A 25,287-nucleotide genomic window follows, 5' to 3' on the forward strand; every position below is an offset into this window, starting at 1 on the left:
TGAGAGCTCACCTGAGTCACCTCGACGGCTTCCTCAAAGAAACCACACTTGCGTATGCATAAAATCATTGTAAGAGTAGGTATTAGTTAGTTAGTTAGTTAGTTAGTTAGTTAGTTAGTTAGTTAGTTAGTTAGTTAGTTAGTTAGTTAGTTAGTTTTGGCAGTTTCCAGCTGCCAGAAAGGATAAGGCATGAATGGATGTGGAGACTTAATTATTACTTCTCTGTGAGTGGAGATGATTAAAGCACCCTACATCCCCGCTGTACAAACCACTTTTGCACTCAATTAATTTCAAGTCTTCTTGGCAGTAAGACCACTGATTTATTTACTTTTAAGCCTGTGTGCTTTTCAGAATCGGAACTTTCTAAAGGAAATCTGCTCTGCTGCTGTGAGGGAAACAATCAAGCTGTTTAATGCAAGCACAATGTTGCCACAGATTATGAGAAACAAGCAGATTCTGGTATCCAAGCACATCCCCTGCTTATAAAGTGTAGATACACATGTAGGTACAAAGTGCACTGTGTCTCCATGACCTTTGGCATCTAGGTGTACTTCCATAGGATCACTGGTAAGTGAATTGAGGTATGTAAGTAGCAGTTCACCCAGAGTGCTTGCTCCCAGTCTGTGCTCAGGTCATGGTTTGCTGCTTTCACTTCATATATGGGAATAGGTACAAATGCCTCTTGCTTTTCAGTGACATCTTTACGATCCTTGGAAAGAGGAATGCCATCTCCTTGCAACCAGCGCCTGTCTTTAGATTTTAAACCATCACAACTAAGGACAATGCTCTTACTCCGGTTATCACCCAATACCAGTATCATTTTAAGCCTGACTGAGCATTATACGCCTCTGGAAACCGTGCTGTAGCAGAAGGTGAACCACAATTCCCACCCAGACAGCTCTGGCACTTCAGCCGAGGCTCATGCTTTCAGAAATTACCAACCAATGATCTTAGGAAGACTTTTTTAGCTGCTTCACTGTTGCCTTTCAAAAAAATGCAATGAAACCAATAAGGATCCTATGAGACTATTTCTTGCTTCTTGGAAAATCCTTGAATAACAACCGAAGTCAATACTAGAGCATCACAATTAGAAATACTTTCTTCTTTCTCCTCTTTGATATTGGAAAAGAAATCAACCTCAGAATGTTCAGCCTGACTGCAATGAAAGTTGCCTAATCATTACCTTTCAGGCTACATTCAACAGCATTCCTTCTCTACATCCTGATGCAGTGATGTCGGCTTCTACTTCCTGAAGTTGATCAGGAATACTAACCTTGATGAATGTGTGTCTTAAATAGTGCAAAAATGTACTGGGAAAGAAAGCAATTCAGATTAATTACCTTTGATTAGTTTTGTACTTAGAGACAGAAAACTTTTACTGGTGGTTATTTTTATTTACAATTAATTAGATACACGTATGGCATCCAGATGCCTTCAGCGTCAGAATCCTAAAAATCACCAAACTTGTTAATACTTATACTGTTGGTTAACAACTGTTAATTTAATTCCATATTAATATTACTATTTACAGTGATTGTTAATCAAGGATATAAGAGTTGCTTGTTGGTGGTATGTGAAAATAAAAGCCATGACCTCTGGAACTTTTAAAAGAATTGGCAAGAAGAAAAACTTTATTTACAGAAACTTTGTAGGTAAATCAGTTTCATATTCAAGCACACATTTGAACAACATGAAAATTTCTTATATAATAAATCTTCCCTTGCAATGAATTCCAGTTATCCTTGTATTTGTTGTATATAGCAAATTTGATTTGTTGTATATAGCAAAATTATCAAATAAATCCTTTTGCAACTCAAGTACAGTACTTGAGTATCATAAGAGTATTTTTAGATAATATGCCAAGTTCATAGCCTGTAAGGAAGATGGAATGTATTTACTTCCTTCCAGCCAAACTGTTTCAATCCATCCCTGAATTTTAAATCATTCCGTAAAATTTATGAAACTGGGCTTGTAAAAAAACTAATAACCTTTAGGTGAAGTCCATTGGTCTACTCCTGAAGCATTACTGTTTGGGGTTTTATTTTGGCAGAGTTTGGAGTACTATGCTAATCTTTCTCAGCCCTTCCCTCTAGTCCCATAGGCCTAATCCCTTATAGGATCAATGTTTACAACTGTTACTGGAATTGTGTTTTCATCTGTTATATGAAACAGGCTCGTTTTACATGTTTTTGGTAATGTAGGGATGTGTCTTTCTCTAGAAACAGCCAAGAATTCCCGTATGCCTGAGTTCAGTCTGGACTGCAAGCAGTCTTCATTCCAGTCGTGGCAATTCCCATTTCTGGATAAAACACTAGTACACCTGCACCCAGGTGAAGGCTGCTCTTTTGTAAATTACATTTGTCTCTGTTTTAATAGCTATCTTGAGACTAATACTGTCTAAGTAGGCTTCATTATCTTACACAACACTTTAGTGTAAGAATTAGACCAGCTCTGAAGAAACTGAAGCTTAACACCCATTCTGACTTGCAATACTAACTTCTCTCTTTGCTATACTCTTGCTGCCTTTGTTTTGATTCTTTACTTCAGTACTAGATCCTCTTTCTCTGATGCAACACAAAGTTGGTAAAGACTTTAGCAATAACAAGTTTTCTCTTGTTATTTTGCAGTTTGTTGTAATTGCTCAAGCAGCTGCTTTTTTTGGTCACACAACCCCCGCCCCCAAGTTGTGAACTTCTGTCTGGAATAGAGAAAGGAATGGAGCAAATAAATTCCTTTACCTTAGGAAGACAGAATGATAAAGATTAGGTCATCATCCAATGTCTGTACTGTTTCTGAAGATGCTCTAAAGCCATACTAAGGATGTTTCAGTACACATGAGTGCATTGCCGGTCTCACTTCCAGACTTCTAACACTAGCAAAATCCAAATCCAGCTTTGGCACACGTAAAATATGTCTCTCTAGCCTGTGATTTTAAGACAAACACATTAAAAAAATCAGGACCTCTAGTCCTCTGTCTTCAGTTCTTCCCCATTAATTCAGTAAAGCATCCTTTAACATATTCTGTACCAAAAGAAATGTGAGTCCTCCCAATAAAAATGAAAGTAAAAGGAATAATGGAATGGTTTCAGTCTGAAGGTCCCCTTTAAAAATCACCTAGTTCAACCACCCTACATGAAGCAGGGACACCTTCCACCAGATCAGACTGCTCAAAGCTGCATCCAACCTAGTCTTGAACACTTTCAGGCATCCAACAGCTTTGCCGGGCAACTTGTTCCCATTTCTCATGCCCCTCCGTATGAAAAAAATAAATCTTTCTTTGTATCCAATTAAATCTATCCTCTTTCACTTTAAAACTGTTTCCCTTTGTCCTGTCACTACAGTCCCTGGTAAAAAGTGTGCTTCTTATAAGCTCTCTTCATATATTGAAAGATCTCATAGCCTCTTCTACAGGCTGAGCAGTCTCAGCACTCTCAGCCTTTTTTCCCAGTGCAGGTATTCTAACCCTCTGACTGTTTTCATGGCTTTCCTCTGGACCTACTCTAACAGGTTCATGTCATTCTTGTGCTGGGATGCAGTACTCCAGGTGGGGTTTCACAAGAGCAGAGTGGAGGGAAAGAATAACCTCCCCTGTTGAAGCCCAAGGCTGCAGGCTTGTACAGACCCACAAAGCTTCTTCCAGCCCTGGGTGTAGCTCATCAATGCCCAAATTGAAGGCACTGCCCCAGCCTGCCTCCTGAAGAACCATTCCTCTGTCTGCCTTCAAGCAAGGAGGAAGCCAGTAAGCAGATCCTGCATGATGGGATAGTGCTTTTTATCATGCCAATGTCCTCCCTTACACAACTAGCTCAGGCATGAAAACTCCCCTCTGGAAAAGTACAGGGACATTCACATGGAGCCGTGAAAGTATTCATTCTGATGGGTCATAATTCACTCAACTAGGCTGACTTGAGAGGCAGCTGTCATATCTTAGAAGGTGTCATAAAACACCAAAGATCCCTGAAGCATCCCCAGACTTATTTTTGAGGCCTCTCACCACAAGACTGCACATGATCTGCAGTGGTACATCAGACTGTAAAACTTCTTGTCCTTCCACTCCCCCCAGGGAGTGAAAATAAATTGCACTGAAAATAACAAGCACAGAGGACTTGAATTCAGGGAGGATAATCAAGCTTAGAAATTTTGCATTTCTAAGTATGTACCTATGGTTCTGACTATTAATGCTACACTGATATCCAAAGCAAGTACTGAAAATGCAGAAAAGCCCCATACTAAAGTCAACTGGCAACCTCCAAAAAACCCTCTCAGGCTTTGCAAGCACAGACAAGAGCATGCAATGAAATGGAAACTTCTGCTCTAAATTAAACACACAGAGTTATGCACCAAGTCATGGCAGCAAACAGTGTGAGTGGCTCCAAAATTGGGCTATGGATTGAACTAATTAAGCTGTGTTCAGTGAGGCAACAAAAAGGTGCTGTATGTAGATATACTATCTTAACGGGTTCATGGTATTCAAAGACAGTTTAGTACACTATGTGTCTCTAGCCTGGAATATGATATATAGTCCCACAGCAAATAGATATTTAACAAATTTGCTGCGAGTTTCTCATTTATTTGGGCCAAAAAGATCACTACTTCTGAATCATCTGCCCCAAGTTTGTCCATCTCACCACAGGCTTTAAATATTTCCTGTTAACAGGAGAACTTGCTTTGCAGATCTAAACCTAGACAAAGTTGCATAGTGTTTTCAGATTATATGCACACAAAAGAAACAAGTCACCACAAAATAGGCTGTTTCAGATACCAGAATATTACTTATATTTAATTAAAACAAATTTTGATTGAAATACATTTGCAGTCAACTTTCAGTTCATAAAGCTTTTAGTTCAACTGATGGGTTTTTTGGTCCATTAAGGGTAAACGTACTTTCCTGTCAAAATAAGATACTAGAGCTAAGAGTACCCAAAGTAACTCTTAAAAGCAGAAGTCTTTATAGTCAGAGTTGTCAGACATTTGGTCCTAAAAAACTTCAGCTCCTTAAATAATGCACTTCTAATGCTGCAAAAGCCAATCAAGGTAGTTATTTTGCTATTTTACTCAGTCTTTCGTTGAAGTTTGTTTTTTTCTGGTTGAAAGAAGTGTTTTTCAAGAGCATTGACCAGTTCATCTAGTTCCCTCTTCAGCTGTTCAGCATCACTGGAAAAGGAAAATCACACAAACATAGAAAACAGTGAAACAATGGAAAAGCTAAAATGCATATTTTTACTATGAGGAATTTTTAAATCTGTTGCATTGCTTTAGACAAATTTTCTATTAATGCTGAAAGTGTATATATTTGATTTCTTACGGCAATGCACTGATGTTCATTTTCAACTGACATACATGAAAACTATGAAGAAATATAACTCCATATATATCTAAATATAATATGATAATCTATATATAGATTATTATATATAGTATAATCTAAAGTAGAATGGCCAATTTCAGTTCAGAAGATCTTCTGTTACTAAATGTAAGTGATTAGAAGTGTAATTTTTATACTTGTAACAGTATTCTTAGATGACTTTTCATCTGTGAAAAAGTGTTAATTTCATTATATAAGTTAATAATTATTTATCTTTAAGACTATGATTTCTAAGGCTAACAGGGATATAATTATTAAACATAAAAGGGTTTGAAATATATTAAAATCCTTTATATTTAATTAAACAATTTTAAAGGAACTATGCATGTAAAAAAAGGGTGAAAATATTTGAATTTATTTAAGACAGAATGTTTTTGCTGATATTGTTCACTGAATGCAAAACTGAGTAACAAGACTGTGTCAAAAAATTTTGCAGAGTTGAAGCTTTATACAAATACACTGACTAAAATGACTTTCGTAATATTATTTGATCACGGAGAGCTCCTATTTCACTAAAACAATACCAAAGATCCACACAGACTCTACTACACCAAATGTGCTCCTGTAAGTGACAATACCTGTTTCCAGGGGGTGCACAAAGTTCAGAATAGTATTTGATCTTTGGTTCCGTCCCACTGGTTCTAATTGTGGCCACTCCTCCATTAGCAAAAGTGAATGTTATCATTTGGCTGCTTTTACTAGTAGGAAGTATCTAGAAATATTAAGAATTTTTTTTTTAAAACTTGGAAAGAGACTACATATAAACCCACTACTTGATGTTAGATAACATGACAAAAGCATCAGCTACAGTTATAGTTAATTCTGTTTTCTTAAACATTGTGGTCTTGAGACCACAAGGATAGGCTTGCCCTCAGCCTGGAATCTGGGTGAACTGCATCACTGCTAGGTAGTTCATTTCAAATCTAGACAACTCTTTTACTGCTAAAAGAAGTTGAGCTATCATGGCATTTCCTAAGAGGAAAGGAAATGGAGATTGTGGAAAAATGTAGAATCCAAAGCCACATCTTAATAGACAGTTTAACTTGCACCTACAAGAAAACAATGCAGATTGCTGTAGCAGGGCAGCAAGATCCTCCTACTGCCCTTTACAAACTGTCATCTTGGAGAGAAAAATACACCACAAAACCTAACAAAAAAACCAACACCCCCTTGGCTTCACTTCCTCTCACCAAGGCAAAACAATTGTCATCAGTCTAACTTACTTTATGACTCAGTATGTAAACACATTTAGTGTTTCTCCACAGAATGTTTTATGTATGTAGGTATGCTTTACATGCAATTTAGAAAGATACTTACAGCCTTTTGATCTGGCTGGCTGCTATCATACCCAGTAGTTAGATCCCTTATTCCAGAAACTTTAAATCTACCACAAGATTTTGGGTATGTGTTTTTTCCATCAAAATTTCTAAGGTTGTCAAAAAGCTGTTGAATAACTTTAGGATCATGGCAGATGAAATACGAAGCTTTGGTAATATGGAAGCCGTATCTGTGAAGACACAATATTAGGGAATCCAGACACATTACACATCCTTCCAAAAAAACAACATTCATGCTCATCCAACTGAAGCATCAGTTCATACCCTTAAAATTTAAAAAAGGTATAAACAGCTTAATTATCCCATTTTACATACTTTAAAAGAAACTTCTGTGCAGATGCCTTTTTAATGATAAAATTTTTAATGATAAAAACAGTGTTTAGAGCAAAACCAGAAGAAAAAAAGATACCATTATTGCCTTGAAGAGCTCTGACCACCATTGGAAGGGAAGAGATTACATCTAATAGCTTCTTTGAGTGGATTCCAGCTGATCTTTTCTAAGTAAAACAAATCCTAGATTGCTTTTTCCAATCACACTTCATTAAAGTGTTTCTACTCTCCCATTAAAGTGTTTTTACTAAACCAAACTGTTCTGAACGTTGTCTCTCTACCTCACTTGTTTGCTGCCAGGTAATGTGATGCATCAAAAATGAATGACCTGGTAACACTGACTTTTCAAAACAGCATGTTGTTGAAAAACATACAAGCCTGGACTGGTTGTTCAAGTGAGCTCTTGCTACAGATCAAGACTTGATAAATATCCTTGATGGCAGTGAAAATCTGAGGGGCAAAATCTTCATTAGTACTAGGATGTTCGCACTAGAAATCTGAATGCCTTCTTAAACAGAGTCATGTTTATGTTAAATGGACATCTTGAAGGTTAATAGTAGTTAAATTAGTCTTAATAGTTCAGTAAGGGAATTAACAAAACCTATCCTGTATCTGAAAGAAGTGATAGGCCTAATAGGAGCATGTCCTTTTCCTGATCTCCATTTACTTCAGGACAGATGCCCCTTCTACATTTCCAAAGTACAAAATAGAGTTTCTTCTGCTTCAACTATAACTCAGAAGGCAAATCTAACAAAAAATGAATAAAGTAGTAAGTAGTAGAAAACTGCAGCTCTATATTAGCCATAAACAAAAATCAAACACATACTAAACAACCCCCAAAACAAAAAAAGAACCCTCCTTCCAGCTCATTATCAAACAACAGTTGAACAGGGCAGATCTATTTGTAGCTTTGCCACGAAGTGACTATGTGCAGTGACATCTTACAGACTGCTTTTATACTAGAGCAGCTCCGAGTCCTCTTCAGTGGCTATGTGCACAGCAGCATTGTGGCACAGCTCAATTCCACTCTGTCAAATATTCTGCAGTCAACCTGAAGTGGGTGTTTACTGTATTAGTATATAAAAAAATAATAAAAAACCTCAAGCCAGAAGTTGAATATTTAATTCTTGAATATGCACTTTCAGCTAGTAGCATTTAAGGGAATTCTCACATCAGATACTGTATTTGCCGCTCTAGGTATGAATTCCTCTTTCATTCTCTCATATCACACAATTTATCTAGGCAGCATAAGCAAGTCTTTGCCACTTGATTCCTTCCTAAGGAGATGATGAAACAAGCATGGCTAATGCTGCACACAAATAAGAACTCAGGATTGGCAAAACAAGTGGCACAAAGGCTAGAATTTTCCATGAGTTTCTTTGCAGGTTCCACTCTCTCCTGTTAGTGTCTACAAGACAAGAGCTGGAGAGTATCAAATAGCCTGTGCTTCTCCCTCCTTTAAAACAAACAACCCAAAACCTCCACAAAAACCACTCCCTGCCCTATGAAATCAAACATTCATCTTTGCTATTGATTTCTTTGAATCCATTAAAAAAGAACAAAAGAAAAAGTAGTGCCTCATATTAGAAATTCTTGGAGGGATACCCGGCTGTATATAGCCAAGAGTAATGTCTAGTCACAGCATGCAGCTCAAATCTCATTAATCAGGGGCAGAAAGAGAAAAGGACAACCAAAACTCAACAACAATAATCTATCAAAAAAAAAAAAAATACTAATACAATAAAAAGCCCAACTTTAGAGCCAACTAGATATAATTTAATCATAAGTAGCCCTGCAAGGACAGAAGCAAGCTAGCTTCTATGTACAGCATAAATAAGCCAGAGCTACTTAGACCCATTCTGCCATCAACATTTTTGTGTGTCTGGCTCATTTAAGCAGCAAGAAACACTATAATCTCTACAGATCAGCAATACAGCTGGCCAAAAACTTGCCCAATCTTCTGTAAAAGGACCCAAGTGCAGAACTTCCCAAAAGGAAAAAACCTTTCAGACAAGTGAAGAAAAACACCAAAAAGATCTCATTAACTAATAGAGAATTAGTAAGGTAGTTATTATTATATTTAAAATACCCTAAACCAACACAAAACAAAGTAATAAATTTGTCCACAAGACAGGAACACTTTCTGGAAGATTACTATTAGCACAGAATTGTTTTAATAGTACAATAATCATATTTTAGTTCTTTATAAACTACAGGTTACTATTGAGTCCCTATTAACCCCAGTATGTGAAATTGAGAAAATCTGAAAATAAAAAATTAAAATTAAACTCACTCATCATAGACAGCTTTCAGCTGCTGAGACAAAGACAAATTCCTGGTTGCCAAAAAGCTGGCCATTTCTGCAGTTATAACAGCAGCACTGACACCATCTTTGTCCAGAACAGCAGGACAGCACATATATCCTAAACAAGGAACATTAGATATAATTTGACACATTTTTAACAGGAAACAGGATGGGGAGGGAAGGTTAGCCAACATCTTTGAAAGGAGAAATGCACATTGCTATAGTGTGTCTAGTGTCATTACCACAGACATTTCAGAGTCAAAACAAAAGTAGAAAAAATTGTATCTTCTAATCAGTATTCATTTTCATAAGCAAGGTATTTAATGGAATTTCAAGACAGATATTTGCACCGTATCAGTGCCACAGGCTCCCAGGTCCTTATGGAGCTTTCTAGAAAGAGAAATACCACACACTGCAGGAACAATGCAAGTATAAAATTGTCTCAAATGTGATTACCTTATACAGTAGCATAAGGTAACACTGATAATTATGTGTGAAATTTGTCACTTTTTCTCTGGTTCTCAGGTACTGACATACTTAAATAGCACTATATCTTTACAATTTCCTTCTCATGAATTCATAACTTTCATTTGTGGCTTTTAACTATGGCTTTCCAGTTTACCAATGTAATTTGGGGTAGTTTTTACTTTATTTTATTCCCATTTACACTGAGCTTAAATCTGTCAGGTAAAAATACTCAACTCCAAGTCTGGAAAATGCGTTTGTTTCTTTTTTTTAAAAATAGTTTATGCAGAATTTGCAATCCAAATCTTTATAGCCATGCTACTATAAATATATACTCCTAGCCCACAAACTTTGTGCTAAGTAGAGATACAAAGGTTGTATCAATTAGCCAAATAGATAATTATCTATTACTTACTGGAAATACACCCACTGTATTGAGGACACCCTTATGTCGCCATTTTTACTTTGGTTTTTTTTTACATTTTATTTCATTAAAGAAACGCTAACAGAGCATTGACAAAAATTGCTCAGAGAAACTGTAGAATAGCCTTCCCTGGGGATATTCAGGAACCATCTGGGCCCAATCCTGTGTAATGTGCCCTAGGAAGCCCTTTTTGAGTAGGAAGGTTGGACCAAATGACCTCCAGCAGCCCCTTCCAACCTTACCCATTCTGTGATTCTCTGCAATTCTACCACTTTTTGCAGTTGTTCTATTTTCACTGTTTTGCAAGATATAAAAACATAACATTCTGTCTCTCACCTATAGCCTCTTCAAATGCAAAAAGAACAGCTTTCCCCTGGTCCATGAGCTGTTTGGCACGGTTGCCCATCCACTTGAAACCTGTCAGTGTTTCCTACAGCAGTGAGGAGAAATCAAAGGCATTAAAAAGGAAAGCAATGTTTTATTAGCATATGACACTTTGTAGGAAAGCTAATAAAAGAACATGGAATAATGTGTAACATGTTGCTTACCTCAAAGTGAAAACCTTCCTTTAGTGCAATTGCTCTCAGGATTTTGGAAGAAACAGTACTGGATAACATGTAGACATCTTTAATGGCACAAGTATCCCTACTGTTATTTTTCCAGCAAGTGAAGATCCACCAGCCTAAAAGAGCTCCTAGTTCATTTCCAGAAAACACTTTCCATTCACCGCTAGAGGCAAAAAAATATTAGAAAGTATGAATTCAAAGGATAATACAGGGGGCAAAAAAAAAATAATTATTGGTTCTTCTATAAATTAATATTAACAAATAAACCACTGCCTTGGAATTCCAAGTTACAGTAACAAGGTATCACATGTTCATAATGAACAAAGAAAAAAATTCCTCCCCCAATGCATTCTGAAACTGTTGCCTTTCTCCTCCATCATACACATAAGCTTTTGCAGCTGTCCAAAGACGAAACAGTGATATTTCCAACATATTTTAAGTAAAATAAAAATGTTCAGCATACAAATTACAAACTCAGTGATTAAGACAAGCACAGAGAGACAAAAACACAGTTCTCAAGTGATCAGTATTTTTAGTTAACCCAGTGACAAATACTTTTCATTTAATGACAAATACATCAATTAGTCATTGGGAAGATTGGAAAAAAATCTTAAATAGGTAAAAAAGATTAATATTGATGTGTTGCTAGAACAGGCAAAAAAATGAAGAAAAGAGGAGACAAATGTAAAAATTGTCAAAAAAATTCCCGGTCACAAAAGGGGACAGAGACACTTTCAAACTGACAAAACCAAGACCTACAGAAACAGTACCTGTTGTGAAAGAGAAGCAGACTCAGTCTCCTGCATTTATTGATGCCAACAGGCACAAAGCAATGCACAACGGCAACTTAGTGTAAGAGTGTTGAGAGAGTGTGCTCTAGCAGGAGGTTCTGTCAAAGAAGAAGTACAGATACTGTAGAAGCCTATATTAATATTTGATTAGTGTATGAAAAGCTATGACAGAAGTCTGAGAAGACACAGGACTGGAAATTAGGAGACACCAAGACTGGCTGAACAACAAGCATAGAGGCAGCAGAATGAGAGCACCACGCTCTCACTGGTAATGAATACAATAAACTAACACCCCTCTCCAAGTTTCTGATACCTCAAAGTTTTCAGACAAAAAGCATGAGGTATTTTGCATTCTTGTTTTAACCCATCATAACTAGCATAATCCTTTCTATACCTTTTCCTCAATGCTGAATTGCCAATTGAGGCTGGCACAGACCAACACTATTGAAATATGAACCTTCCGACTAACACAGTGCAAGATACAGCAGAATGTCCACAAAAGACCATTCTCCTTCCAAAGGCAGAGAAACCTCCTTAGTTCATGCTGTGAGGCTAATGAGTTTAAAAGCACCCCAAAACTCCAAAGAAAACACTGCCACTTTTAAAGCTACTACTTTAGTTTTTTTGGTCATCTGTTGAGGAAAATGGGTATTTGCACTGTCTCCTTTTACTGGACTTTGGAAATTTGTCTGACTGATACAGATTCAACTATTTAATTTATCCACAACCACTAAGGACATCTAGCAGATGTCCATATCATCCCTCGTGTACCAAAGACCGTTGCCATAACTTTACATCCCTCTTCTGGCTCTTACAGGGAAATCATATATGCTGGCCCAGCAGCAGATTTTTTTTCTGCTCTTCTTGAAGCTGGAAACCTTGAAGTTTATTTTTACTAAGGATTTATAGTTTCTAACTGCTCAGATTAGTTTCTGATTTATCAAGATAAATAAACAAGAAACACCACTATTTGTAGATGTGATACCAACTGTTTGAACTTCAGCTTTCTTTCATTCATCAGATAAAATCACAATACTGAAATGTAAATAATTGTAGAAGTACAGGATATCAGAGGGAATGAAACAAGGGGACAGCCATACTGAGTCAGAACTATAGGTTCCATTTCACAAATATGAACAATTTATGGTAAACCCCTGACTGAGCAAGTTGACCTTTTGTGACCCCCTTCTTTGACTGGGTATGCAAAGACAAATAATGCACATATAGGTGGTTCTTGAAAGGGAGAGTACAAATGACTACACCAAGAAGTACCAAACTGTGAAAAACCTTAAGGTGAAATGCAAATACATAACATTTTATGTAAAGAAGTGGGAAACTGAGCAAGAGAAGCACAAATCATCTGATGATTAGTGAAGTGCTTGGTTTAACAGGATTTGAGAAAGAAGACACTCATACGAAGAACAAGAGGAACCATACAGATTCAGGGAACTATACAGATTCTCCTGAATCCAAGTTATTGTTTAATAAACCTAGAATGAACAAACATTTATTGGTCTTAAGTGAAAAAAATCTAACTGAAAACCTACCTTTGAAAAGCTATGGCACAATAATAACAATTCACATGCTTCTGTGCATGCCTAAACTACAGCAAGTGCCAAATATTTATTCAGGCTTCTGAACACTGTCTAATATTGATCATTATTTCATATCCTGCCCCTACTGTGGTCTGCTTCATACAGTCTTCTCACATTTCTGTGTGTTTTCAATCCAAAAAATTACTACTGTGACTATTCTTCCTCTGCAAAGCAAGTAGCAAGAATTCTCCAAATGAGTCTAACCTTGGGAGTAAAAAATTCAATGGTTTGCATTACTTTATTACCATACCTCTCTTGTTTCTCTGCCACTGCCAGTCGATCAGCATCAGGATCATTTGCTAAAATGATTCTTGCCCCATCTTTTTCAGCCAAAGCAAAAGACAATGTCTGTAAAAGTGGAAAGAAGGACGAGATGAGCATTAATATTCCCAAATAATATTTTCACTTTCTTTATAGGTTTTAAGTAATTTTCCCAATTTATTTAATCTCAAACACACAATCATTATGTGTCTCTCAAAAAACCCAAGAACTTCTAGCCTGGCAGCAGAAGAACATAGTCAGGACCTTTAACTAAATCATTCCACTTCTGTAGCACAACTTAAAAGCTACCTCGATTTAATGGGATCCTTCAAAAAACAAAGTGTAACAGAAATAGCAGCAGAAACTCTAACCACCTATCAGGACTTCTGCCCCCTCCTGGTGTTGTATCAGAACAAAAGAGTAGAAGCCTTCCAAAAACAACTGTGAAGATTTTTATTATTATTTTATTTTTAAAAATTAACTATCACTTTGTCCCATGTGCAGATCCTGCCCATTCTGTTAAAGCATAGAACAAAGTAGTTCAAAGTTACAGATAATTACTACCTGTCTGGTTCAAAGAGGGCTATGTTAATGAAAGGATACCAGCCAACTCTTCACTAAATGTAAGGCTATGAAACAGATTAAAAATAGACTTTCCACCAATATCTACAGCTGTGACTTTTGGCAAAAAGGAAAACACTGAAAGACATCACAACTATTAAATAAATAAATAAATAAATTTACCAGAACACCTTTGCCTTCTTCAGGATTTGGATACTTCACTGTGGGAAAATCTGGATCAGGATCTTTCTGCTCCGGAACAGCAAAAGGAGGGCTGAGGTCAAATGCCTTGAATGCCAACTGCACAAATTTATGTCCTACGCCATGCACAGAAGTATGAACAAATTTCAGGTTTGTTTCCTTGTTTATATTCCTGAAATAAAACAGGTCAATAGTAAACTTGTACATGGAAGACTGTTCTGCACAAAACTGACTACGTTTAGAAACAGATACAACCCAGTATTCTATACCACTGTTAAAATTATGAATTAAAGGAGGTGAGATTTTAAAAGCAATGGCTTGAAAATCGGCTTAGCCTCATTTTTCAACAATATGAGTCACTCTTGACATCCAATATCCTGGTATGTGCAAATCACTGGAGTAAGAAAGACAGTGCACTCTACATATCCCAGACAAGGCAAGTGAAAAGAGACTCTTCATCCCCAGCTCTAGCATTTAAACCAGCACCAAAGACTGTGAACACAGAGAGTCAACAGCAGCCTGCCCAATTTGAGCACACTCACTTTTAGGAAGTAAAAACTGTTGGGCATACCTAAAATTATGCAAACTCCTAGGGAGACATTTAAATCCAATTCTGAAAAAGCAGTTTGACAGCCCCAGCTTTCTAGTAACTCCTGACTGCTTTTAGCAAGAATAAGAACATGGTTACTGGTGGTTAAAATTTCTACATAAAATAAGAGGATCTAAAAGGTTGATACTCATCTACTACATAAATCAATTCTAACTGTTAATCACCAAGAAAACATCCACTTCATTTTGCTGAGTAAACATTTTACTAAGCAAGTGATAGGAATAGGCTGTCGTAAGGCTCCCAAGGCTACCAGGAGCACAAGCAAGGCTGGAATGACAGAGCAAAGACTTTTTCGTCCAGAACTGGCTTAACAACCTGGTTCACTGTCTCTCAGAATCTTGTTTTAAGGCTGGTGGGCTGTCCATGCCAGCTCACCTCCAAAAGCTCCAGTCTTGCTGTGACACCTGGCTGATGCATGGCCATGAAAATACAGGGAGATATCATCGGAAATTTGCTCACTTTTCTGGGTTTTACTTCTGCTAGGACAGCTTTATGAACTGTCTTACTACACCACCACACAGCTGCCAGTGCTACCACAAAAGATGACAAAAAGGCACAGGCAGAACTGGATCATGGCAGGATTGTGGCCACCCTCACCTCCATCAATTTAAACTGCCTGGCTAACATACTAGATGGAATAGCCTATATTCTTAAAGGAATTAACACCAGTCACCTGTAAAAGCACTGTTTCTGTATGTCTTTGAAATACTCCTTATTGACCATGGCATATGGATCATGAAGTAGTGAGCTGCTGTCAATCAGTTTGTCATCCCAAGCCTGAGGCCACGGTTCTTGGTTCTCCTCAATAGCCTGAGAAATTCCTTTGTCATGAGGAGAAATGATCTGAGCACCGTTTTCCCAGTAAACCTAAATAAAATAGGTAAGTGAATATGCGATCATTAATCTTATAAGATAGTTTTGTTATGTTTTTGTTGGTTAAGGTGCAGTACATTCACTAGAGTATTACAGTACATTAGGCTTAGGTATACCCAAAGTAATCTGTTCGTATTCTCAGTGTTTCTTCTCACATTCCTTTTTTATTCTATTAAGAAAAAAGCAGTTTAATTTTATCAAAAGATATCAAGATCTATAATGAAACACAAAACAAGGCCTGGTCATTTACTGAGGAAACTTCCATTTTTGTATTTTGGAAACAGTCTGTATAAGACTGCCCAGCTGCTGAATGACTGGCAATTCACCTGTGTTTTTTAGTGTGGACAGCAGATTACAATGGCATTCTGCTTTCTCAAGCAAAGACTTTAATTATATTATTAGTTTAAGATGATTCTACCTTTAAGTACATAGAATAGATAGGAGAGATAAAGAGACTAGTAATTAATTTAGTCTATACCATTATAGGAACTATATACAATTGCATTAGTTTCTCTACATGGAAAAAACAGAGCCAGAAAATAGATCAAATTGGAATACCTTGTAACCATTGTCTTGTTTTGGATTATGGGAAGCAGTAACCATAATTCCAGCACAAAGCTTCAGATGAGTTACTGTGTATGGCTGTAACAAGAAAAAGTTACTTGAGTAGAATGTGCAACATATTATATATTATTTCTTCTCATGCCCATATAAAACTTCCAGGGTGCTGAATGAAAAGTCAGGATGTGATTCCTACACACTGACTCCTTAAAGCAGAAGATAAATAGTACTTGCTTCACTAGATTCCATGTGGCACAACTTCAGCCCTTGCTTTTTCTTGCACATTTTTCCATTTATATGTTATTAATATTTCCAGATGCCTTGTGAATCTTTAGGGTAGTGTATTTCTAGAAGGAAGCCAGATGCACATGTTGACTACGCTGGAATGATTTGAGGTACCTGAGGCCTTAGAGGGTGCCAAGTCTGTTGGGGTAATGACTGAAGTCAGCACAGGACAGATAACTGCAGCTCAAGCAGTCTCACCCATGCTGTCTTTTGGGAGCAGCCTGGGGAGCAACTCCATTGGGGTTCAGAAAATAATTGCTTTGGAGAGAGCTCTTATAAATTAGCTCAAAACAGGTGGAGTGAATGAAAAATAAAGCATTATTCACAAACACAGCTCCAATTTGCATTTACTCCTATTTCACTTTATTTAATAGTGAAATGCAATCAATTGCAGCTCTTGCAACACCACTTTAAGCTGCACTATTAAGAATTTGACCCTAAATCTACAAAAAAAATTATATCAGTATAAGAATGCTGTGTTCTGTTTGCAATGCTCACTGGGGCAATTGGTATAGGGAGAAATTATTGCTTTTAGTACCAGGGCCAAGAGCAGGGCTTTTCAATATTGCTCTGGAGACACCTGGTGTTTTGATGGGGCCATCGTGGACACACTCCAACAACCCTTCTGGCAAAACATCACTGCACTCCAACAACTTGCTATTATGGATTCAATACTCACCCCTCATCCCCCCCAAAAAAGGTAAAAATCCAGCCAAATGTGAGTGTATGTTTCAGACTTCAGACTCCACAGTAATCTGCTGACATTCCACATTCTCCCTTCTTTTGCTATGGATGTTGTAAACTACACATAGCTAAATAAGTACAAGACTGACTGCAGGAAGAGCTTAAAAAGTAAGCACTGGTTTGTGTAGTTATCCTTAATATAAATAATGCAAGGTTATCTGACAGAATTTGTATGTATATAAAGAAGAGATAGTACATAAAAAGACATAACAGAAAAACCTACCACAAAGGGAGTTGGTATTATATCAGAGAATAGATAAACTGGAACTCCCTGACTGATGAAGGTATTGGCAGCAAGTCTTGCAAACCTAAACAGGAAGAAAAGATACCTTGGGAATATATTCATTTTCTTACCAATTAGTTTGCTAGAATTCACAGCTTTCCCTCCTACCCTAATGCAATTACAAAATCCCGACAGCAAACACCATCACTTACCAATATATCTCAATTATTATACGGACCAAATTTAAATGTGTTCCCTCACTATTCCCAATAGACAAAGCACACCTCTTACAACTGCTTTGGCATTACCAGTATGTAAGAATATTGTAAATCCCACATACTAATTCACTTTACAGAAAGAAAATATAGTTTAAGTAGATCCAAATCCATCATGGATCACACAAGGCATCTACAAAATACTAAATACAAAAACTAAGAAGTACCTTTTGCTACTACCTCCACTGGAAAGATGAGCACGAGCATCAAACCCAATCACAACTCCTCTCTTTTTCAGGTCACTGAAATTCTTCTCAAGGTACCTGCAAAATCCCTAAAGACAACAACAAATCCACCTCATTAACTCAATACTGATGTTTAATTTATCATAGCATTAATATGATTGCTAAGATGGTGATGTCTTAGGAAGCTGAGCAGACAGCATCTCACTGAACTGCTCTGGGATTCAGCTTGTTCAGGACCAATAAACACCAAGAAATCTCAGAAACCTTCCAATCAATATTGCAAACCTGGACAGCATTTAAGTACTTTCTAAAATATCAGAACGAACTCCAAAAAGAACAGGTAACACAATTAGTCCGAATTGCAGGTTTTGAGAAATGATTCAGCTGTCTTAGGTCTCACATGAGGAAGAGAATAGCTGGCCAGTATTTCAGGTTTTTAACCAAATCTCATCCTTAATAATGACATCTCTTTAGCACACGTGACATCACCACTACAGGCTGCAGTTATTCAAGGTTGTGGGCTTTTTCCCCAAGTAGATCTACTTTAGGATCTATGTATGTATACATACCTTCACTGCTTTTATGTTAAGCCATGTCCAGCACACAGAAAGCTTAGCCAAATGTTGGCCACCCTTGTAGTTGTTACAACAGCACTAGCTGTTACACTTGACCTTAATTGCAGCTGTGTATAAATTAAATTGCAAATCAAATATGGAAAGTAACTTCTTTTAATGGTTTAATAGCTTTTCTCTGCTTGTTTTCAGAGATCAGCACTCAGCAAATAATTATAATTTAAATTACTTTGAAAACTGGAAGAATAGGATACAGCTTGTACTTCCATAGAATACTCATTTGCTTGCCATAAATGAGGCTCTTCCATTCATATACACAACCAGTTAAGTGAGATAAAGTGCTGAACACAATACCTGGGTTGTCTGGATAATAGTCAAGTCATTCATGTGGGAAATCCCTGCTCCCATGGCAGCTCGGAGCCCTGCTGTGCCAAACTCCATCCGTGAGCCAAAGTATTTCTGCAGTTCTCCGGCATTTCCTTCCGCAAGCAATTGTTTCACGATTGCGTAAGTTTTTGGATTCTGTTGATACAAAATTCAGATATTCTCAATGAGGTTTTGTTTGTTTTAACAGAACTGACTTTCTGTCCCAGTCTCTGGGTTTCAGTATCAAAACATGGCACACAACCTCAAGAACACCAGAACTCCTGCTGTCTTCTTAATTTTAAATCAGTACAACCTCAAATATTATTTATTTTAGAATTGTCTTCTTAAGTGAACATGCTACCTGGACAGCAACATATGTGTGTGTGTGTATATATCTCACAGTCTGAAACATTACAAGATTTCCAAGATGGTTTTAGGTATTTTAATGTTTTCTATTTTTAAAACAAAACAAAACAAACAAAAAGCAGCATTTTCACAGTTCAGAGAATTTTTCCTCATCACAAGAAATACTCTAAACATTTAAGAAAGTAAGTTTAAGTAATAAGCTGATTATTAAGAAATATTTGTTATTTCTCTAGCACTATATGTAGCATTTAAAACAAATTAAATCATAACCTTGTCCCAAGACTGGCTAGTACCAGAGGTTGCAGCAAAACTAAGCAGACTGGGCAGAAAATAATTTCCAACATATTTGCAGGTAATGCTTGTAAAAATAAGCACAACCCCAGGATGAAAACCTAGAAATTACAGCCAAATTCTTAAATAAAATTACTCGAGAGTGGCAACAAAAAGGCCTTGTCAGACCACTTGAGAACAGTGAGTAGTTTCTAACTTTCACTGCTTTTCTTCATATATTGCTTCCACAGATCCTCTATTGTTATTTACTCCTTTTATTTCCAGACTTAGGGAATTATCAAAGTCCTGTATACCTCAACTTCTCAGCGTAATAACATGAGACTTGTGAAGTTCAGTATTTGATTTCTTGAGAGCTGACAGGCCAAGAGGACAGATGGTGGGTGGCAGACTCCTAACAACAGGATTACCTAGAGAGGCAGCAGGTTACTCACTGCATGACTACACATACTTTACTCTGGAGTACAAAGAATATAATTTCCAAAAGGACACAAACTTGATTTCTAGGGAATCAAATGACCTCATAAAAGTCACAGACTTTACTATTTCCTGGATGACCTAGGTATGCTTACAGCAAGGGAAAGCATATCACCCTAGCCAAACAGGAAAAAAACAATTAAATGTAAAACCAACTATCTTCTGCAGCTTCAGAAAAAGCTGCAGAACACACAGAGTACTAGACATGTAAGTTTGCCTACAAAGGTATAAACATTCTGCACATCAAACTGAGACCAGAGTTAGGATGTCCTAACCACTGACCTGTGTACCCACTGCCTCAGGACAAACAACATAGTTTAAATACTTAAAAGGCTAAAGAGCCTTTGGTACTAATAAGCAAACTGCATAATGCAGAATAAACTAAAGAATTTAAAAAAAAATCCCCTTCTTGAGTGCAATTAACAATTAGGTACCCCAGAATTACTGATTTCCAGTGCAAAATTTACCAATTTACCAGTCCAAGAATGTAGTAGCTGACACTTCCTTGTAGGCAGCTTGACACAATTATCTATTATTATTGAGTAATTACATTCTGTAAGAATAAATATAATTCAATGTTGTTATAGAATATATAGGACAGCATGACTGAGTTTAGGCTGTTTACAAGTTGACATCAAATTTTTGCTTTAACATCAGGCCTATGTCTCAAAGGTAAAGCCTGAATGACACCACTTGCATCCATTTTTGTACACTGCCTAGTCACCTTTTAATTCCTCTGTGTGAGCTTTGTGCACACAAGTCATCTCTTACTGAAATGAGCATTTTTTTAGGTAGATACTACAGGTGTTTGACAGGCTAGGAGCTGTAATGACAATGCACAAGGACATCAGGAACATCCTGCAGCTCTCACAACCAAGCAGCTGTTTGTTGTTGTTAGAGGAATTTCCCAGGTTTGATATCTACTGTGAAACTAGAGGGAACCTCCAGTTTTTTAAGTCTGGTTAAATGTACACATCCAGGTGGCCACCCACATCTTAATAGTTTCAGGCCATAAAATTGTCTAAAGAAAACTTGGTTGCATTAATTTAATTGTTCTCCACTTCCTGCCTCCACCCCACACCAAATAATGGTAAAAGTCAGGCCAAGTCTATTCAATATGGAAGAAGGATTTTTCCAGAACTATTGTTATAATTGTTTATGGCTATATTCTTCTAAGAATCTGCCGCCTTTTTTGGGGGTTTTTTGTTGTTTTGTTTTGTTTTTTTTTTTTGGTGGAGAATTCTATGATGCCATTTTACACAGCTAAGTAAAAAAACTAATCGTAGTTTTGGCTTTTTCTTCTGCTTAAACAAACTCTTCACAGCATCTCTATCAAAGAAGGACCAAATTGGATCAGAAGGATGAAGTGCTGCCTTTTTCCCTTCTTATTGAGTCTCTCAGGTTATGCTTTTTCTGCTCTCAAATTAAACCAGATGTGAGTATAGGAGTACCATTTCTGTGAGTACAGTGGCAGGTGATTTAATACCAAGTTAATATCCACTAGTGCAATTAGCTTGAATATCACCTGGTAACACTCAAGTTATTTACTTTAATCCACTACAGGAAGACCCAATGACTTATCATCAGTAGAGGAGTCCCCACAAGGTTTTAGAGGAGAGGAAAAGCTTCTGACTAAACAGATTTTGTTTTTATTAAAACCAGAAGCTACCTTCCATTCATAATTCTATGACTGATAATAGAAAGAATGAAAAAAATGCTATTACTGTAATGAACAGAGTGATGAAAACAGCCTGGTAACAAGCACAGTAATTGTAGGTAGGAACTTCCAGTTAGGTCAGCAGAACCTCCATCAGCCATAAAGGCTTGCTCCTGCAGACAATAATTTTGTAATAAATGTAGGGCTTATCATCATTAAATATTAACCTATCTCTGCATGTCAAAGAGGAACTTTTTTTTAATATCAGAGTAAATGGACAAGGGTTATATGTGATTCTGTTGCTCAATACAAACATGTAACAACTCCCTGAGAAATTAAAATACCACACCATTTCTGAGCAATCAGCAATGGGTATTGCACACTAGTCAATTATTACTGAGTCAAAGATGCAAGTGTTAACAGAGGGCCAAACTTTCAAAAGTAAAGATGCTATAAGGGATACTGCATTAGATTTCCAGAGAGTTTAACATATTCTAGAGGGAATAACCAGTTGAAAAGCAAATTATTACACAGATAATAAGAAGCTTTAAAACCAAACTATTTTCTCAAAATAAAAAAAAAACTGGGAAAAAAAGGCACAAAAGCTTATTGTAATTTGACGTGACACATTAGCATTTCTGAAAAGAGGACTAGTTTGGCACTGCTCTATCATTAATAAAACCAAAACTGGGTAACTGGTCAGTTAAACGACTGACTGATCTTTAATAAAGAATCACAACAAGCTCGAGGTACTTCTAATGATGTTCTTTAGAACCTGGAAAAAACACTAAAAAAAGAATTATTATATGCTTCCACTGATAGTTTTGAAATAAGTAGAAGATGCCTTACCAAACAGGCACATGTGCTGCACAAAACTCAGAGAGCATTGTCGAGTCCTCAGGTCACTTTAGTGACTAAAGAGGGTGCAATGGCCAGTGTGTTCCAATAAAACCAAATGAACAAATTATATGAATAGGGACATAAACAATGCAAACCAAATGTGCCAATAGTGGTGTGCATCTCAGTGGGACCTGCAACAGCAAGCAACTACATGACCATTTCCAGGACATCACTATGGCAAGATGCTTCTTTCTTTAGGTATGTGGAAAACAGAAACACAGAGAAGATTTTAGTTCTGCATATAGAGCTGTCAAAACCAAAATCAAAGGTAAGTCTGAACAGGAAGGGAAATAACACCTGAAAAAAAACCAGGACTGACAGCTTCTGCATTTCCAAGTGTTTTTGAAGTGAGCCCACATGTCTCTTAGGATCAATATTTTAGTAAGCAAAAATTGGAAAGCAGCAGGAGGTTTTTAACACCGAGAGACAGGTAACACGGCAATGTGTGCTGGTCTTTAATAATTTAAGTCTATCAACTGCCCTACGACTGCAGCGGTTCGGAACAATACAGGCCCCTTTGAAACAGACGTTCAGTACAGCTAAAAGCCAGACTGAGACCGTCCGGGGGGGGTTTCGGCACGGAAGCGGCGGCAGGTGACGGAGCCGCAGCACCGGGCGGGAGTCGGCAGCAGCTCCGCAGCCCCACCTGCGCCAGCCCCGCCGCGGGCCGGGAGGGGATGGATGGAGGGGTGGAGGAGGAGCATCCCTTGGTCAGAGAGCTCTGAAAGCAGAACCAAAGGAGCAAAGGGGTGCTTTTACCGCACCCGAAACCGGCACAGTGCAACAGTCGGGCGTCACCCCGCGCCTCCTGACCCTTCTCCAGCTTGCGCCCACCCAGCCCCTGCCTGGCCGGAGCCGCCGCCCCTCACCTTATCCCATAGCAGCCACTGTTCGGCCAGGCGGCGGAGCGCAGCCTCCCCTGCAGAACCCCGCGCTGCCATCCCGCTGCCGCCCCAGCCGCCGCCGCTCCGCTCCTTCCCTCTTCCGGAGCGCGGCCGCTCCGCTCCGCCCGCCGCACCGCCCCTGCTCCGCCCCGCCCGCCCGGGACGGGGTCAGGGCCGGGGCCGGGGCAGAGGCCGCGGCCGGACAGGGCGGTTCCGCTCGTGTCCTGCCCTCCGGGGCCGGGTCGGGGCTGTCGCGTAGAGCGGGGGTTTAATAATACTTCCCCGGGGCGCTGGATGTTGTCCCAGCCCCAGTGGAGCTGCGGCTGCGGCCCAGGGGAGCCCCGAGGGGAGCCCCGGGCAACCCCTGCTCCCAGCCCCCGCACGGCGCCGAGCAGAGGAGGAGCGGTCCCAAATACCTTCTTTTTTCTTTTTCTTTCTTTCCAAAGTTCTTGTCTAATGCTTTCTGGGACCGTTCTGAACAGAGTGGCCAGAACCATGCAACTTGCAAAGTGCCACAGTCCTGAAAACTTCGTGATCTAATGACACTAGAAGACACTGAAAGGAAAGAATAGCCAGCTGCTGCGACGAACACAGTTTTTCCGGAAAACAGTACAGTGTAAACTATTTCAAAATACCACATAACAGATTCTTCCTAATGATTCTTTCAAAATTAAATTTCCAAGAAAGAGTGCAAAACCCAACAGTATTTAATGAGAAGCCCTAGATACTGAGTTGGAGAAAAACTGGTTGACTATGTGTTAAAACTGACACATAAAGGATGAAGGGTTTTTCCTTTTTTTTTTTTTTTTTTTCTCTCTCCAGCTGTTACCAAACCCAGCTGAAATTGACAAAATAAAACTCAAAAAACCCATTCAATAAACCAAGTAAATTTGCTGACTTTATACTCTTTTTTGGGAACTTAAAATACTGTGCCTGATTTTAATTTAATCTTCTTCAAAACAGGTGAAACCATTACTAAATTCAAATTAATGCTAGAATTTCAGAGCGAGGTACTGTGTGGGGTACCTAAAACATCTCTCTCAATCTACTCAAGTACCTGCTTACTCAAGTGGAAAGTTTCAGATGCATATTGAATGTTAAGCATTGGGCTCAGTGTGGCTGCAGCTACACAGGCTTTTCACACCAAGTATGAATTCAATGACATTTGTCTGTTAGCTGAATTAGGCTTTAGCCATTACACCACAGCATCAAGTTGCTTTATTTAACTTGCAGATAGGAAGAGCAATGAATGCATCAGTGGTGCTCATCAATGTCTTCAGCTATGCTTTGAATTTTATATTATCTACAACTATATGTTGTTCAGAGGGATTTTACCAAAGTACATAATATATACCAAAGTATATAAATACCTGAAGGGAGGATTCAAAGGGGATGGAGCCAGTTCTTTTTTCAGTGGTGCTCACTGACAGGACAAGAGGCACAAACTAAAACAGAGGAGGTTCCAGGTGAATTCATTCTTTAGGAAATAATTTTTCACTGTGATGGTGACTGAGCACTGACACAGGTTGCTTAAGGAGGTTTTGGAGTCTTCATCCTTGGAAATATACAAAGGCCATCTGAACATGGTTTTGGGCAAGAGGGTCTTGAGCAGGGAAGTTTGACCAAATGACCTCCAGAGGTCTTCTCCAACCTCAACCATTCTGTGAATTTGAGATGTTGATACATTCTGTAATACATAAGAAGTTTTATGTTTTGGCAAGGAGCCTAATTTTTTCTCTGCTGACTTCTGCAGTACTGTGATACAGCTGTAGAGAAAATTTGTGAAATGCTAACAGAAAATTAATGTCAAAACCACTGAT

General features: G+C 38.1%; 1 protein-coding gene across 1 annotated transcript; it reads right to left on the minus strand.

Annotated features, from left to right (window-relative positions):
• Positions 1-1,480: 1,480 nt before the first annotated feature.
• On the minus strand, positions 1,481-23,613 carry PGM2 (phosphoglucomutase 2). Its single transcript, XM_058838257.1, has 14 exons — positions 23,453-23,613; positions 18,884-19,051; positions 17,940-18,046; positions 17,498-17,582; positions 16,243-16,326; positions 15,485-15,678; positions 14,184-14,373; positions 13,429-13,526; positions 10,775-10,955; positions 10,563-10,656; positions 9,326-9,455; positions 6,683-6,872; positions 5,944-6,077; positions 1,481-5,154 (listed from the first exon to the last, which is right to left on the minus strand). The coding sequence occupies exons 1-14, from the start codon at positions 23,522-23,524 to the stop codon at positions 5,052-5,054; spliced, it is 1,830 nt and encodes a 609-aa protein (XP_058694240.1). The 5' UTR covers positions 23,525-23,613; the 3' UTR covers positions 1,481-5,051.
• Between the last annotated feature and the right edge of the window lie 1,674 nt (positions 23,614-25,287).

The sequence above is a fragment of the Poecile atricapillus genome, chromosome 4 (genome assembly GCF_030490865.1).
Source record: "Poecile atricapillus isolate bPoeAtr1 chromosome 4, bPoeAtr1.hap1, whole genome shotgun sequence".
Classification (NCBI taxonomy): domain Eukaryota; kingdom Metazoa; phylum Chordata; class Aves; order Passeriformes; family Paridae; genus Poecile; species Poecile atricapillus.

Excerpts from the sequence above, each read along its gene's own strand:
- PGM2 (XM_058838257.1), bottom strand. The coding sequence starts at position 23,524 with ATGGCAGCGCGGGGTTCTGCAGGGGAGGCTGCGCTCCGCCGCCTGGCC. Across the intron at positions 17,583-17,939 it reads AGTGGAGGTAGTAGCAAAAG|GTTTGCAAGACTTGCTGCCA; the intron begins GTACTTCTTAGT and ends CTTCCTGTTTAG. Across the intron at positions 6,873-9,325 it reads CTGAAAGCTGTCTATGATGA|ATACGGCTTCCATATTACCA; the intron begins GTGAGTTTAATT and ends GTGTCTTCACAG.